Source organism: Electrophorus electricus, chromosome 3, assembly GCF_041902795.1.
Source record: "Electrophorus electricus isolate QZ-2024a chromosome 3, ASM4190279v1, whole genome shotgun sequence".
NCBI classification, from domain to species: Eukaryota; Metazoa; Chordata; class Actinopteri; order Gymnotiformes; family Gymnotidae; genus Electrophorus; species Electrophorus electricus.
Genome location: NC_137499.1, coordinates 4,098,258 through 4,115,167, shown reverse-complemented (window position 1 = coordinate 4,115,167; position 16,910 = coordinate 4,098,258). Strand labels below are relative to the sequence as shown.

The 16,910-nt window shown below is 41.7% G+C and overlaps 2 protein-coding genes across 12 annotated transcripts; one reads left to right on the top strand and one right to left on the bottom strand.

The window, feature by feature from the left end:
- Nucleotides 1-2,945: 2,945 nt before the first annotated feature.
- Nucleotides 2,946-9,697, bottom strand: sirt7 (sirtuin 7). 3 transcript variants are annotated; one of them, XM_027010632.3, is made up of 11 exons: nucleotides 9,467-9,697; nucleotides 9,141-9,314; nucleotides 7,020-7,157; nucleotides 6,436-6,540; nucleotides 6,284-6,354; nucleotides 6,121-6,193; nucleotides 5,849-5,947; nucleotides 5,295-5,531; nucleotides 5,128-5,208; nucleotides 4,875-4,981; nucleotides 2,946-4,706 (listed from the first exon to the last, which is right to left on the bottom strand). In XM_027010632.3, exons 2-11 carry the CDS (start codon nucleotides 9,273-9,275, stop codon nucleotides 4,505-4,507), a joined length of 1,248 nt encoding a protein of 415 aa, XP_026866433.3. In that variant the 5' UTR covers nucleotides 9,276-9,314; nucleotides 9,467-9,697; the 3' UTR covers nucleotides 2,946-4,504. The 3 variants fall into 3 exon arrangements, with proteins under 3 accessions (XP_026866433.3, XP_026866442.2, XP_081566018.1); XM_027010641.3 differs by lacking the exons at nucleotides 9,141-9,314; nucleotides 9,467-9,697 and adding exons at nucleotides 7,804-8,051; nucleotides 8,151-9,134; XM_081709892.1 differs by lacking the exons at nucleotides 9,141-9,314; nucleotides 9,467-9,697 and adding an exon at nucleotides 7,828-9,134.
- A 166-nt stretch (nucleotides 9,698-9,863) lies between these two features.
- srsf11 (serine and arginine rich splicing factor 11) lies at nucleotides 9,864-16,535 on the top strand. 9 transcript variants are annotated; one of them, XM_027011846.3, is made up of 12 exons: nucleotides 9,864-10,210; nucleotides 11,526-11,659; nucleotides 13,679-13,788; nucleotides 13,892-13,981; nucleotides 14,087-14,136; nucleotides 14,291-14,424; nucleotides 14,567-14,648; nucleotides 14,794-14,907; nucleotides 15,065-15,157; nucleotides 15,243-15,332; nucleotides 15,415-15,580; nucleotides 15,662-16,535. In XM_027011846.3, exons 1-12 carry the CDS (start codon nucleotides 10,089-10,091, stop codon nucleotides 15,845-15,847), a joined length of 1,371 nt encoding a protein of 456 aa, XP_026867647.2. In that variant the 5' UTR covers nucleotides 9,864-10,088; the 3' UTR covers nucleotides 15,848-16,535. The 9 variants fall into 9 exon arrangements, with proteins under 9 accessions (XP_026867647.2, XP_026867655.2, XP_026867639.2 ...); XM_027011854.3 differs by having other exon boundaries at nucleotides 9,865-10,210; nucleotides 15,068-15,157; XM_027011838.3 differs by having other exon boundaries at nucleotides 9,865-10,210; nucleotides 15,068-15,157; nucleotides 15,240-15,332.
- The last annotated feature ends 375 nt before the right edge of the window (nucleotides 16,536-16,910 follow it).

The following is a 16,910-nucleotide window of genomic DNA, read 5'->3' as shown; positions in this document are numbered from 1 at the left end:
CTGATTGTAGTCAAAGAGATAAAACAAAACAAAAACAAGAAAAACATAGAAATAAAACAAAAAAACAAAAACAAGAAAAAGCAAATTAGGAGTAAACCTAAAATGTTAGAAACATTAGAGACTTTGAAATTAGGATAGACTTTAATGTAATTATCTGTCTATGCTGCTGTATGCTGTTCCTCATTTTCCCTGAAGAGGACACACCACATTAACTATTAACTAGAATGATGAGTGAGGTTGTCCTGTACTCAGTCCAGGATCTTACCGGTCATTGGCTGTCCAGCCTATGTTGGCACCATCACCACATGTTACCAGCCATCTCGGCGGTACCAGGAGCTGATGACACAGTGAGTCAGGATATCAAAGTTTTATTATAAAACTTTTTAAAACAAAATTACATTACCCATCTGCTGAATTGCCAACTATTTATAAAACACACCACCTCAGGTGATAGTCAAGTAATCTAACCAGCCCCAGCCTCTAGCCGAAATGACCAAAGCTTGCCAATTGAAAGTTAATATCAAATATCCCAATTGGATCATTATTTGTGAGGGGAGAATAAGGAGAAGCATATGCCTAATGACGCCTTTCACCTCTAAGGATATAGTACCATCCACAAGCTAAAGTAACAACCTAACCCCAGTTATTAACATCGAGATGTGTGTCAGTCTGTGTCTCACATGTGGCTGTAATCTCCCAAGCTAAGGAGGTGGAGATGGTTATCTTTGGATATCCAGTATACATTTGGGATGAAATAGATTTATCAACTGCTCTTATGATCAAACCTCTAGTGCAAAGAATAATGAAACACCCACATAATGCCTACAAAGCAACTCCCACTACTACACTGGTCAGTGCCAACAATCAGTTGTTTCCAACTGCCAAACATTGAGTCAACCCATCCAGTAACACTATTGTTCATTCCTGAATTTTAGATAAGGCTCTTGTCAGGGAGCCATTAGGGGCTGTATTATTAGGAATAAATGTGCAGCAGGACTCATCAAACAGAACACAAACACCTCCCTTTTCTGCCAACACCACATCTTGCGACACATGATTCTGCCATGTCATTAAGGAAGTAGCCTGTAAGTGTTCAGCCACAGCCAATAATGCATCATCAGTATAATTAATAAAACACTGCTGGTTATAATATATATCATTTATCCAATCTACATTTGTGTTTATAATTACCCAGCAGAAAAGCGCTGATTCAAATCCTGCTGCAATCTGACCCTGGCTTTGAATTCATTTGGAACCCCTCTAGGGACTCCAATGGCATCAAGGTGCACTTTATCATCGTTTTTCAATGTGGTGATGTATTTGATGAGCATAATGATGGGTTTCTATCAATGCGGATTTAGGTACTGGAATCATGGAAAATGGCACTATTAACATAACTCGGGCACGTGGGCCTGTCCATTTGGCTGCAAGGGTCACATATAATCTGTTATGTCCACATATCCAATCAACATCAGGAACCGTGACACCGTCCCAAGCAGTGGTGATTTGGGCAAGACTAGGTGAAATTCTTGAATATAGAATTCTGCCATTTGAACTGTCAAAATACTCAGGGTATCATTTCTACCATAAGCACAGCTGGAGGCATGGTCTGAGATCCAAATCTTTTCACACTTCCCTGAAAATTTCCCATTTTCGGACCTGTTCCCCCCATACTATAAAAGCAATCTGGAAATGTTGTAGTGTTAAGCCACTCTGCTTTTATGTCAGTTTCATTACCCCCTACAATACGACATAGGATGGCGAAAGGACACTATTATACCTATTTAGGAAGTGCTTGCATTATATATCAGACACCAAAAGTCACAAGGCGTCCCCCTAACGCATGTGGATGAGTTAAAAGGAAGGGGCCATATGATTGGTTTAATTTTCCCTTTGGTGCATGCAATGAAACTATCTTTTGTAATGGTACGAGCAGTGTAACTAACAGGACAACCATACATTATCTGGGTGTTTGATTGCAGTATACATCTTCTGTCCTTGCAAAGTTATGAGCAAGTTTTTCATGGCTGAGGCAACGCTACATTTGCGACGTACGTACCTTTGGGCATCAGCCTGGTTGGTGTAGTTAAGAGCACTTGTGTGATTCAAGTCCTCTACATCAGTGTGATTAACACAGCATGACATGTCACTACAGTCAACTGGATTTTGTATGAAAACCAGTAGACACAGCAACAGTACAGACAAAAACCATTAGAAACAATGTGCAGTTCATGCTCCTCACCCAATTAATTCCATCAACATCCACTGGAAACTCCATGATTTAATTCACTTTTTCTTGATGAAGCTGTAATCCAATTGCAACTGGAGCATTAATGGAGACAGTATGGGCGGCACTAGGCTCACACCTTTACTGTGTTATCTGCATTGGAGTCTGAATGACTGTTTACCAGTTGTAGTCAAGACTCTTGTTCAGAATCCTCACTGTCTATAGGTGGCCTCTCTAGTGGTGTCTGATGAGTGACACTTCCGAGTTACGGGCCTGGAAAGTCCACTCGGTCCTGCCTAAGCAGCTCGATCATCGAGTCTGCTGTCAGTCACTGGAGCTTGTGGTTGTGTCTCTGCGTGTTGTGCTGGTTTAATAAATCCAGGGCCCTAGAGCAATTATTCAAATGAATCCACACTCCACATCCCTCCACCTTTATAGCAGTGGGTGTTGCTAAAACCACTTTATAAGGGCCTTCACATCTGGCCTCCTGCCAACCTCTTTTGAACGTTTTTACATACATAGTCCCCTGGTAGTATGTCTCTTAATCCTTCTTCAATTTCTTCAATAAATGGCTTATGGAAATGTACTCTCTGCCAAACAATACTGTGAAATTTGATTTGGTTACTGTATTATTAAAACATGCAAAAATACTACAATGATTAAATAAGGTACATGAGATACCTTACATTTATTAAAGTAAAACTCCGACTAAGATATATTTTTTTTAAATCCATGTTTGTTTATTCAGGACACACCAAAAAATTAAAAGTAACAAGAACATTTAAGCATTAAAGTGGTTTTTCTTGTAAATACAAGACATATAATACCCATATAAACTTACATTAATCTAAACCAACTAAAAATACCACAGAAAACTGAAGGGGAAATTCTGTGTCTCATTTCGCTGTCCAGAGTGACAGATCTAGCTTGTAACTGTCAATCACTCTAGTTAATCTTGTGACTAAATCCTTTCTTTACCTGCATTGTTTAATCTGTGGAAACACACTGCAAGAGGTAGCTAAATCAAACCATCACTGGATTAAACCTCTACTGAACAAATATTAATCTGAATTAGATATATTAAAGGTACACATAGTAAATAAGTAGATAAACATTACTAAACAAACATTATTTTTAAATGCAAACTCCATTTATTTGTGGATCAGTAAATTCCTTTCACAGATGAGATGCAAAAATCAGTAACTTAAAAGATTTTCTTCATTAACATTACTTATATTTCTCATGTAAACACCAGTATAAAAAGCAGTGTTGGAGTTAAATCTAAGTTTGTTAAATCTATTAGGTTCAGGGAGCCAGCTTGTTTTACACTTAGTTGAATTGCCCATTCAAAACTCTCTCTTTTTTTTTTTTTATTAGTCACGAAGCTTTATATATTATTTATGAAATGGATTCCTAGTAGTCTGTAAAAATTAGTTTTAACATAGCTAACTACTTTTATCTAGTGCAGAGCAGCTGGAATTTATGACCACTGCACAATTTACTTTAACACTGATACAACCCATCTGCTAGCCATAAAGCACCCTGAATGACTTTATATGCATTGTCCAGCTCCAGCACGTCTAAAGAGCCAGTGGCTGTAAACACTGACCGGTTTCAGCTTCCCCAACACTGATTATGACGATTACAGAATAATATATCAAGTCAGGTTTTCCATAAATCCTGTTAGATTTATAGATCACTTTTCAATGATCCATTATTCTATAATTCTGCTTTTAAGAAATCTTTTCAGCACAACCAAGTCTACATGCGTCTTGTACAGTTTTGTAAAAACACCACGTATTGCTTGGGTTGAATACCTGAGAGAATAATAAGGTGCAAACAGCTAATACTGAAACCAATCACCATTGCCACTGTTATAGCACAATTATTTGTTCCCTTAAAGGCTCAGCTCACTTATAATTCATGGATGAATATGACTCCTTACAGTGAAGACTAAATTTAGTCTGGTTTTCTCAGTTTCAATGACATTTTTGACTGTTCTAAATAATAGATTCACAGAATACATTGGCATCTTATTTTTTAGCTGTAGAAGGCAAATGTCTCCTTACAAGGTAGAGAAGTTGTTTATAGTTTGATGTCATCTAGGTCACTGACTTGTGTAGAAGTAAGTCCAGTCACCTTGACTTGCAACTGACAAAAATCACAGAATTTTGGGGTCTAAAGCAAAATTAACTCAGGCCTTTATATGCTAACTTTTGTTTTTCTGTCTTTTGATATTCCTTACCCTGGATGTTTCTGAAGTGAAACCATAGTTAACTATGTTGATTTCCTTTTTTTCCTGGCTTTGGAATATCCTCGTCCAAACCACCCACCCTGTATCATATTCTCTTCAGCTTTACTCCTATCATTTGGCACAGAGCCCTCCAAAGTAGCAGGGGCCGCTAGCGCTTTACGGCTGTGACTGTCCTCTTCTTCTGGGCTCAGGGGTGTTGCCAAGATGAAGATTGGGTCCTCTATTCTGGTGTTTAGAAAGCATGGGTTAGTATCTAAGCTTTGAAAATGTATATATTGCATATTAGACACACACAAATACGCGCGCACACACACACACACACACACACAAATACGCGCACACACACACACACATTATATATAAAATCTGACCAGACACAAAGGGATTTCTTGCCTGTTGTAGTTTGGGATTTCAACACCCAACTTTTCCATCAGTAGCTGCATTACATCATCACATTTTCCATGTATTTTCAGAGTGGCTAAATCATCTTTTGGTGTCCACTTAGAAAAAAAAACAAAAAACAAAAAAACTAATCAACATCAACCTGTGTCTATTTGTAGTCATTATGGTTAGTTTTTTCTCATACGTTTACATTAAACAGCAATCACTGCAAGAGCAAAAAGAGTCTGCTTATCGAAGTCCTTACCTGTAGGTTGACAATATATAGCTTGGGTCTTTTAGCCACTGGCTTTTTCATGGACCATAGACAGGCATACTTCTTCAGGACCTGCAGCAGGAACACACGTGAAATTAGCGACCTCGCAAAAGGTGAGAACAGAAATAGCTGGAGGTACAAGACCCTCGCTGGCCCACCTTCAGGCTGGAGCCGAGGCACAGGATGAGGTCAGCCTGCTGTGCCGCCTGCACGGCTCCTTTCCAGTTGAGCGGCTGCTCCAGGGTGCCCCGCTCGCCAAAATGCACGATGGTATCCCGCAGCTCGGCCCCGCAGTGCACGCACAGCCGTCCCGTCCCGTGCCGGTGCAGCGCCGTGCGCTCCGTCACGTCAAACAGCCGGATCAGCTCCCGCACCGGAGAGCAAGAAGTACACACCTATGTGAATGGTGCGGTGACATTAAATCCTCAGACTGAGAAGCGGCCCAATTCTGGACCGCTACACACGGCAAACGTGCAAAGCAGCTCCTTGCCTGATAATAAATGTTCTCGATCACCAAAGCACAAGTTACATTAGCTTAGGGGGTGACAAATAACATGGCACAAAATTAAAGTGGGGCCAACGAGAAGCACGCCCCACACTCTGTGTACAGCTGACATGCTTTGGGTGCAACTGAACACACCATGAATTGCTTTTGTTTTTCATGAAATGACAGATGGTTCAATCAGTGACATTGTAAGGGAGTGAGGGTCACCTCTATGAACATATTCCCATGCAACTCAGAGAGGGCATGTCTGGGCAGGCCGCTACGCAGGTGGAGACCATCACAGTTCTGGGACACGACATGTTGAACCTACCCATAAACAGGCACAAAATGTTACATGCACATTATATAGAACAACATGGAGGCAAGACATATCTGTGAAATAACCGTTTTTAATTGAATAACCACACACAATTTAAATAATCAGGATTTTTATACTCAAGGCCTGTTAATTGAATTTCAAGCATTAATGACATACATACCATTCTCAGTTTGTGCAGTATCCGGATACACATGTGAGTCAGAGTCGGTTCTGCATCACTTAGGTCCGATGCCCTGGGGAACAGGCAATAATCTTTGGGTGATCTTAAAAGTCTTTAATCCACAGGATGTAGAAAGACCACAACTGTAAGGAGGATCACTCACCTGACAGTCTGTCCTCTCTGTAACTGAGTCCACACTCCATTTGGTCCACGATAATCTGGGATGGAGGCTGCCTGTCAGACAAAGACTTTATAAACTTCCACTGAGTGTGGAATATAGGAAAGCAGGTGCAGGATGACTGAGGTCAACGATACCGTGCTGATGCCGGCCCCTGTGTAGATGATAGCATGCTGGGCTTGGCAAATCGCATCAGCCAACTGTTTCACTTTGGTCCTCAGTTCCTCAGCATCATCAAAGAGCTGAAAGCAGCACAGCACAAAAACAAAGCAGTGCCTTAGGAGAGCTGGGTCTTAACAGTCACATCACGTAGCGGATGCTTTTACCCAAAGCGACATACATTTATGCCTGAGTACAGTTTGAGCAATTAAGGGGGCCCAACAGTGGTATCTTGGTAGTGGTGGGGCATAAACCAGGAAACTTTTAGTTAATTTAAACCTTAACTGCTGAGCTACCCCCCCTCAATGAAACATTTTAAACACAGTCCAGCTGTATGACCCAATTAGGGAACTTGGTTCTCCCTCCCTGCCAGCTATCTTGTGTGCACACGCATTGAGTGCTGAGTGCGAGAGTCTTAGGCGGCAGAAGCTTTGGAGAAAGATTTGAATGAAGGATGCCAAATTGATGGGAGCAAGTGGGCTCTCTCTGTGTTGAAATCTGGTGGAAGTTAGTAAAAGCCATAAAACCGATTACAGTTTAAGAAGCTAGTTGACAATCCTACCTCTTCTTGCTTCCTTTTCAGGACACTTCTTCGATTTTGACGCTTATTTAGTTCTTGAACCGTATCCTGATGGCACTGAAGCAGAGCAAAGTCCTCCTCAGTTCGTTCACATTCAGATTTCTTTAGGATTCTGGCCACCTATAGTTAAAAAAAACATTATAGATAAAGCCTAGTCCTAGACTGAATTTCTACATTATGTCTGCTACAAACTAACATTTAACAGAAAGGTTAATTGTAATGTCATTAGTTTATGAGAATTTTTCTGCACATGGATAACAAACCACAACATTCTCCTCTCTGTTCTCTCCAGACTTGGTGTGACTGGCTCTGCATGGAAATGGTTTCAGTCCTATCTGAAGGGATGGTCCTATCAGGTAACAAGGACAGGATCCACATCCAAACCATATAGACTCTCCACCAGTGTTCCACAGGGCTTTGTATTAGACCCTCTACTCTTTTCTTTGTATACTCATTCTCTTGCTGATGTAAAACTGTCTCATGGCTTCTCCCATCACTGCTATGCTGTTGACACTCAATTATTTCTCTCTTTTCCACGCTCCGGCATGCAGGTCTCCAGATGCATCTCAGCATGCTTGACTGACATTGCGACATGGATGACAGCCCACCACTTGAAGCTCAACCTCACTAAAATCGAGCTTCTATACATCCCAGGAACTCCAAACCCTTACAAGAACTCCCTGATATCACCATCTGAAGCTGCTCATAGCCTGGGTTTAACTTTGGACAACCAGCTGTTGTTCTCAATTCATGTTTCAAATCTGACCTGGTCCTGCAGACTTCTTTTTACCATATGAAGGATTTGGCCCTTTCTCTCGCAGGAAGCTGCCAGGCACTTGTGCAGTCTCTTGTCGTCTCAAAGCTCGACTACTGCAACTCACTACTTGCTGGTCTTCCTCTAAGAACCATCAGACCTCTCCAACTTGACCAGAATGCAGCAGCACGACTGGTCTTCAATCTTCTGAAATTCACATGTCACTCCACTGCTGCGCTCCCTTCATTGGCTTCCAGTAGCTGCACACATCAGATTTAAAACCTTGATGCTTGCCTACAAAGCCAAAAACAGACCAGCCCCTCCATACATGAGGTCAATGGTCAAAGCCCAATCCATACCCTGAGCACTTTGAACCTGAAGTACGGCTCGGCTTGAAATACCATGCTTCAAGACTCATGGAAGACAAGCATCGAGAGTATTCTCCGTCCTGGCTCCTAGATGGTGGAACATACTTCCTCCTGCTGTCCAGATAGCATAGCCCCTTGCAGTCTTCAAACGCAGACTAAAGACCCATCCATTTGTGGAATATTTAAATGACCACTGAACCTGCTCCCATGTTGACTAACTGAAACTAGTACTTATTGTAGGGTATTGTTTATTACAATGATGTTGACTGCTTCTTTGTCGACTAAAACTCTAGTACTTATTGTTTATTGCACTTATTGATCTCTGTATTTCAACAGTATTCTAGTTCATTGGTATATTGGACTCTAACTTACTGTACTGGCCAGAATATGTTCTATGGGGAAATGAAAAAGCACTTTTGTAAGTCTCTGCATAAGAGTGTCTGCTAAATGCCATAAATGTAAATGGGACAAGGCGTGTGCACTGCTGTAGAACACAAAACCAGTCTTGTACTGCAGTACACACAACTTGTCCCATTTACATTTATATACATGAATTAAACCCAGTCTTGGATTGCAATGACAATAGTAATTCAGCATTGAAAATAACCATTTGTTCAGTTTATATACAGACTTAATCTGGGTTTGAAAGTGTGTCTCCAGCGCTATGGATTAAACCAAGACAAACTCTTCGGAAGAGAATTGCAGACAACCTCTCTACTGCTCGGCGAATATCTACTTTGCCTGACAAATTCTGTACCTAAGCAACTGCCATAGCGGCAATCAGTAAGTAACGTAGCTAGATCAGTGCGTGGATAGCTCTCTCAACACTGCTAAAAACACACAAGACAACTTGTTACAGTCGACACAACAAGCCCGTATCAGCAGGGATTTCTGCCGGCTGTAACATTGGTCTTAATCAGTGGATTTTGTTATTCAGATTAGATATTTCGAGAAGAAAAAAAAATACGTCCATGCACTCACGACTTTAAACGTCTTCCTCTGAGTCTCTTTCTGGATCAATTTAGCCTTTTCAAGCGCTTTTCTTTCTGTACGAGAAAGGACATTCGTCTCTGTTTGTGACTCCATTCTTGTCATGTTCTTCCTGGTAACAATCATCACAGTCTCGACATTTTAAAAGAAAAGTCCTATGCGAACCTTGATTTAGGAGTAAAAAAAGTTCATTTGTTGCTGTTTTCAAGAATTTGACCAAGGTACTACAAAGAAAGAGTAAATTAGCTATAAGTGCTTATTGATACAAATATACAAATATAAAGCAGTTCTGTAAAAGATAAAACAAAAATACATACATTCTTGATATGTAAATTATGGCGCTCTTGCTGGTGACATTACTTCTTTAAAAAAATCACCGCACGACTTAATTAATGTGTGGGAATGAACACTTGAAATAATTATCTGTTCAGACTTATCTTGATGGTCTTGATGATTCACTAAATCGTTTCATAGCCTTATATATCTCGCGTCCACGCCTTACAAATTCGTTTTATCGCATTATGATATGGTTCTATCGTTTCCTTAATAAGTCGCGGCCACGCCTTAATTTTATTAAGAAGGAACGTCACCAACAGGGCTCTGTAGGTTACGCTCACAAAGAGCGTTTTAAAATTCCTTTATGTGCACTACTTTTACAATAAGAGCCTTTTATTTTGAAATATATCTCTTAACGTCTCTGAATTCTCCTGCAGCGGTCCTGAGGAAAACGGGAAGGTTCGCGACCCATTAAGCCACAGCCTATGTTCGAAATAAGATAACAAACCTTCTGAATCCGGGCTTAACGAACTGCGTCGTGCACACATTTAAACGCGTATGACCTGACCGTCTGTGGTGCGGTTTAGTACTCTAAATTTTGGGCTCCTACGAGCTAACGCTAATTTTGCTAGCTAGCAGGTTTGCTAACCAGCGGGCCCAATAATGAACTCGAGCACTAACGTAGTCCAAGTGACAAATGTGTCTCCCAGCACAACTTCGGAGCAGATGAGGACACTTTTTGGGTTCCTGGGTAATATTGAAGAACTGAAGCTATTCCCACCCGAGTGAGTAGCTACGGTGTGCATCTGCGGTTAGCGAGCTGTGCTACATCTTGGCTAAAATAAGCTAAGCTAGGTTAGCGTAGCTGCCGTTAACCGTCGTGTTCTGTTCCGGAACCTTAGCTACTGCAGCGCGAGAAGGAAACAAGCTTGTGGGAACATCTGTGTCAGTCGCGATAAACGTCTTGTTATGGTTTTCGTTGCTCTTTAAGAAGTGAAATGGGTCATGAGATGATGGGGCTCTGTCCATTTGTCATTTACGGTAGATTAGGTAGTTTAATCAGCTCTAGATAGACATATTCATTCATTCATTCTAGCGTTAGCTAACTAGCGTGGAGTCATTACTTTTCTTCTAGTGGCTACTTCCAGTTAGCTGTATGCTAGCATGCGTTCATGAACGCTGGTTCATACGTATTCATGCTCAAGGGGAAATGAAACCTTTAAACTCACTTTACGATAGTGAACAGGCTCTTCCACCCATCTAGATAACGTTAATTCAGTCACCATGGGATGTCGATGGTTGCCCCTGTTATTACTCCAGTAACACACCAAAACGTGAATCCTGGTGGGCTGCATAACCCTTTCACTGCCCAGACACGCCGAAATGCGAATTCTGTGGCATTTCAGTTTGACAAGCCAGTGATACGCGACCAGTTGTTCAACCAGTGCAGCATTTATAATGAGGTTTAGTATTTTGTTTTAGTCAACGTGCCTGCACTTTGTTTCCTTACCTTCCAAGGATACAGCCTGCTGGGTATTTTGGAAAAGTTTTTCTTTTGTTTACATTTATATAGTGTTATGGGGTATATACCTTTGTTGGCTTTTTAAAACTTTTCTAAATTGGCTGTCTTTTGACTGAATTGTGCATGCAACATTTTGTCATCCACCAAATTTTAGACACAGCCTAGATTATTCATTATGGATTTTTCTACAATGGATAACATTTTAATAGCTAGTATATACCTCTGCAAACCTAAGCGGTATAACAGGCTAAATATTTTATATACACTTAAAAAAGCTAACTTATATTCTGCTCTTTTGATGTTTTTCACCTGTCCAAAAACATCTGGCTTCACGTCATAACTGCAGTTAAGGTAGGATTGTGCAGAGCTTGTACTCTGACGTTCATTTGACGGCAGACTTAGAGAGCGCAGACGGTGTATCTGTAACACTGGCTCACTTTAATGCAGGGATTTGGGATATCAAATACATGGGAACATTTCACCCAGACAGTGCAAAAATATTTAAGCTTGCTTGATTGGAGAAGGTGTGTCCAAACATTACATGTACACCTTGCAAAAGCCTTTATATTTTCTTTCAGTGATTCTCCCTTGCCTGTGACTTCACGTGTCTGTTTTGTAAAGTTCCTCGAATCTGAATCAGTTGGAGTTTCCCAGCATCTGACGAACACAGTCTTCGTGGACAGAGCCTTGATTGTCGTCCCATTTGCTGAAGGTTTGTGCCTACCTTTAAGATGACAGGACATTCATTTGCATGTGGTATTTTCACATTTGATCCAATCCAACCTCTTCACAGTCTTGGATGTGAGGATAATACCACTGTTCTCCAAATGGATTAATAGATACTGAGTACACAACCAAATATTTGGTTGGGCATGAGCTGAAATGGCCTAAAGACTGGAGTCAAATGAACAGGGCTTGTACCTGTTTACAGCTCAGGTTTACTCACAGCTTTTTGTTACGTTTTTGTTTTGTTTTTTTGTCGTGTGTGTGTTTTTGTGTGTGTGACTCTTGTAGTGGACAAGGCAATTGCAGAGCCGGCTGATGACTGACAGTGCTCCTCTGCTACCATCAGGGAACTATAATCTTTAAAATGACAGGTGCTCAGCCCATGGCCTGTCCTGGTGTAAAAGTTACTATTTTGTTACATATGTGCCTGCCTGTTTGCATTGATGCTTCCCAGAGACACATCTCTTTTGGATGCATCAAATAGTATTCTACATGGTGCATACTCAAATAATTCAAATCAGAATATTTGATGAAAAGGATTTAAAAAATGCATTGTTTTAAAAGCATGTTAACAGGAAGGCATGGTAGGATCAGTGTTTTAAGTATAATTTTAGAGTTTATAGGTTTTGCATGTGCAAGTGTTGTAAGCCCTGGGAGTGGTGCGTACACACACACATACACACAATCAGTTGTGCTGTTCAGTTAATTTTATGGCACTCTTTTCATTGACTGTCACCTTGGACCTTTTTCACATTTAAATCCATTGTTTCTCTGTTAGTGGTCTCATGAAAATGAGATGTGACACAATTAAGTCAATATAGTGTTTGCGGTGGTCTAGAATGTAATGTTCATCCTCGCCACTTGACTCTCATATAGGCTGAAAACCTTTTTTAACAGTGGTTTTCTGTTTTTGTTTTTTTTGTTGTTGTGTTTTCCAGTTCTTTTCCCTGGTTCTTCCAGTCCTATAAACCAGACCAAGCAGAAAACCCCACTCAACAGTTTTGTCCTCTGCAGCTTGTCCTGTTCAAGTCTCCCTCTCTCTCTCTCTCTCTCTCTCTCTCTCTCTCTCTCTCTCTCTCTCTCTCTCTCTCTCTCTCTCTCTCGTGCTTCAGTGAAGAGAAATTATTTGTGTGGAGTAAAATATTGATTGCAGTTTTGCTGCAATGTCCCACGGATTACGTGCATGTCACGAGACCTGCGTTATTAAACTTAACATCTGCGTTATTTCACTCTCTTTCTCCAGCATTGGGAAGCTCTGTATTTCAGTTAAAGTGGGCTTTTGCTGGCAGGGTATTCTTGTCCTTTCCTGCTGTTGTGACCTTTAGCACATATGTGCCTGTTTGAACATAGCGCACATTTGACACTCAAAAGATTTTCAGAATTAGTAGGCTCAGATCATTCAACTTTGGACACCAGCAAAAGCCCAATGAAAAAACATGCTACTTTTTAAATTTCTGTATTCAGGGTAAGTCAACCCATTAGTAATGAACTGTCATATGATGTTGACCCCCGAATCATAAACTCTGTTTTGTCTATCTTGATGTCTTTGTGTGCTTTATAGCGAAGCCGCCGACGTGAGTCGCTTGTTCATAAAACATCTAATGAAACTTGAGAGCACACCCCCAGTGGACAGCCGGCTATGCTTGCTTACATTTGGTTCATGACTTAAAAAATCGAGTTCAGGTGATACCATCTTGGAAGTGTGTCTAGTGACTTTTTTTTTTTTTTTTTTTTTTTTCCCTTTCTTATTGTAGTATCATGAAAATATGCATTTGTAAAGGGACCTCATCTCTTAGATACCTCTGAAAATCATCTATTGATGTCAGTCAATTGTAGACTTGGAAAAAACTGTCTTGTCTTGAGTTTGTGGTTCTGTTGGTGTGGTGGATGCATCAAAGGTCTCCTTTTAACTCATGGTTTGCGGGGTGTGTTTTTTTATTTTTATTTTTTTTATTTATTTTTTTTTTTCTGTTTTGTTTTTTTTTGTTTGGCTCTCATGCTGCAGGAGTGATACCAGATGAATCTAAAGCTCTATCACTGCTCGCTCCAGCCAATGCCGTTGCAGGATTGTTGCCAGGAGGCGGGCTTCTCCCCACACCCAATCCAATGCCATCTGTAAGTGTTTGTCCTACTTTTAACATAATGTAAGAGGTGTCTATAAAACAAGGACCATGTAACTGAATACTGTATTCACCCTTTTGATTCCTTTGCCCTACAGATTGGTGGCGTAGCACTGGGTGGTCTGGGAGGGCCTGCCATGGATGCTATGGCAGCATTGGGCATGCCTGGACCCAATATGAACCCTCAGGTTTGACACACCTCTCACTCAAAGCTGCTGAAAAACACTGCACTTTATAGTTGTCTTATTTACTCATGTCAAACTAGGAACTGACTGAATGCATTTTCTCTTCAGTCTTTGTCAGCCGAGCAGCTTATGAAGCTTATGGCATCAATGGATCCCAAGTAAGCGTCTGAAACTCTCCAATGCAGACTTCCGATTACTTCAGGATTTCTTTTTTTTTTTTTTAAAGCATTTTCTGTAACAGGTTATACTTGAGCCCTAATCAGTGACTACAGGGCACAGGTGCTTAGCTGCTCACTGCAACACTATTTGCAGGTTGAACCCTCTGGCCGCTGGGTTGAACCTGAACCCTGGACTCAAGACAGACGCATCAAACAAGGAGATTGAGGAGGCTATGAAGCGGGTGAGAGAGGCCCAGTCTCTAATCTCCGCTGCCATTGAGCCAGGAAGTGAGTGCTAACCTCATTATGGACATGAGGAAATAATTATGGACAGTCTCTTTGACCGCAGAGTGGCCAAACATACCTGTCCACAGGTCAGATACACCTTGTGTAATGTATTGCATGGTTTTATGTTCATTGTCTCTTTCAGATAAGAAGGATGACAAAAGGAAGCATTCGAGGTCGAGTTCAAGGTCACGGAGAAGGAGATCGAGGTCCCGCTCCAAATACAGGTTGGAGGAAAATACTTCTGAAACAATCATGCACACTGAGGTTGCCCTCTCCAAAAAAAAAAAAAGTTTAATTTAAGCATTAAGCATCACCATGCTCTTAAGATTTTGAGCCAGCATTGTTTTGTTAAAACATGCTGTGTCGCAGGCGTTCAAAGAGCCGGTCACGGCGAAGGTCTCACTCCAGGAGCAGGAGGAGGTCGAAGAGTCCAAGGAAGAGGAGATCTCACTCCAAAGACAGGAACAGACGGTCCAGAACAAGGTGAGCAGAGTGACGAGCAGTACTTGTTCTCAAAAAGTGGGAAAAGGGATTGGGGGTTACAAAGGGAAAATAACATGGTCTCAATACAGTCTCTGCAATGAGAAGTTTTGAGACAAGTTTGCTCTTCTAGACCATTTGGTTTTTGATGATTCTCAAGTAGGGATCGGCGGAAAGAGGACAAGAGTAGGAAGCGCTCGAAAACCCCACCGAAGAGCTACAGCAGTGCCAGGCGTTCGCGCAGCGCCAGCCGGTATGTACTGACAAGGTGCTCAGCGCACATGGACACAAAATAACACGTCTTCAGTTGAGGGTTTTTTCTTTTCCTCCTTCAGCAGACACCACCGGAGGAGCCGCAGTGCCTCCCGCTCGCCAAAGAAGTCAAAATCTCCCAAAAAGAGACTGTCTAGATCTCCTTCTCCCAGGAGGTATGGCTCAGGTACCCCCCCCCTCCCCCTGCAGATTCCAGTGTTTTGACCCCTTTGACCTATCATTTGAACTGTCGCTTAGACATAAGAAGGAAAAGAAGAAGGAGCGCGAACGGGACCGCGAACGGGACCGCGAGCGGAAAGACGACCGCAACCGAGACAAGAGGGAGCGCTCCACCAGCAAGAGGAGCAAAGACAAGGAGAAGGAGCGAGACAGGAAGACGGATGGCGAGAAGGGCGACGTCAAGGTACCGTACACGTCCTCACAGCTCCTGCGCTCAGGGGTGCCAAACGTGGACTCGGCTAACGTGACCCCCCTCCTATCGCAGGTGACGAGGGATTATGACGAAGAGGAGCAGGGCTATGACAGCGAGAGGGAGGAAGAGCGGGAGAGGAGCGTGGAGACGATGCTGTCCCCGCAGGTGGTCGGCGCTCGGGCCGACAGCGCCGGGAGAGGGGAGTCAGATGGCCACAGTGACGAGCCGCAGGACGAGGACATGGACATGAGCGAGTGACACGGTGGCGGCCCTGTTCACTGATCGGAAATTAGCGCTGCCTTTCCTCCCACAGTGTTTTTGGTTAGAGTTGGGGCAGGGGTGGCAGTTCTTAGATCAGTGGGGAAGGTCATGGGCACCTTGAGCCAGAATCTGTGGAGTATTCCTCTACTTATCTAGCTATGTCCTCCTCCGAACTACTGTACTTGTAGTCTTATGTCCTCATTCACATTTTCGAGCCTTTACTCCTTCCAAATATCCTGTTGAGACTTGGAATGATGTTACTTTAGGTTAGACTAGACACCTTTTGACACTAAAGAGATCATTGGATCGTTTGTAGGATATTGCATCACAAGACACTGACTTGCTTTTGATTTAAACATTCTCACAATCAGGTGGTGTTTGAAATCCCATGTTTTTTAATAATCGTCAGGCCTACTGTATGATACTTTGTCATTTTAAGTCTTTGCAGAGATGGTAGTGGGTTACCAATGACATTAACATGGCTTTTTATTTGTGATTTTTAGTTTAAAGTCATGACTGCTAATAGTATTACAGGTTAATTCAAATGTGTGCTGCAGTTTCTTTAGATTAAAAATTGTTTAATACTCTTAACTCGTCTTTCCTATCATCTATTGTAGATTACTTAGAGAATGGTTACCTGTATTGTTTGCAATATGAAAGTTGAAAATAAAACTAACTCAGTGTCCATCATATGAATTTATTCAGTGACAAACGTTTAATCTAAAATACGATGGTTAGAACTGTAAGAATTTTACATTTGGTAAACACTAAACTACGCTGGCTTTTATTAACACTACTTCTTAAAATTTCCATTTCACTTGTCATCCTACCTTGCTCAGGGAGGTCACTGCTCCCCCAGATCTCTGCTTTGTAAAGCCCTTTCCTGAATTCTCCACCACAGCTTTCTCTGCAGTCCTTTCTGGAGGCAACTGGAGTTAATCATTAAATATTCACAGCATCATCCAAGGACTAATCAACTCAAAATCCACATTTTTAGAACACACTCTCTCTCTAAAATAGGGAGGGGGCAGGTGGGTTGGTTGGATTTTGAGAGCTGTAG

Coding starts and splice junctions, on each gene's coding strand:
- sirt7 (XM_027010632.3), bottom strand. CDS start 9,275: ATGATTGTTACCAGGAAGAACATGACAAGAATGGAGTCACAAACAGAG. Junction 5,948..6,120: donor TACTGCACAAACTGAGAATG/GTATGTATGTCA, acceptor GTTTATGGGTAG/GTTCAACATGTCGTGTCCCA. Junction 4,707..4,874: donor GAAATCCCAAACTACAACAG/GCAAGAAATCCC, acceptor TCTAAACACCAG/AATAGAGGACCCAATCTTCA.
- srsf11 (XM_081709887.1), top strand. CDS start 11,389: ATGCAGGGATTTGGGATATCAAATACATGGGAACATTTCACCCAGACA. Junction 14,649..14,793: donor AGGTCCCGCTCCAAATACAG/GTTGGAGGAAAA, acceptor GCTGTGTCGCAG/GCGTTCAAAGAGCCGGTCAC. Junction 14,908..15,064: donor AACAGACGGTCCAGAACAAG/GTGAGCAGAGTG, acceptor ATGATTCTCAAG/TAGGGATCGGCGGAAAGAGG.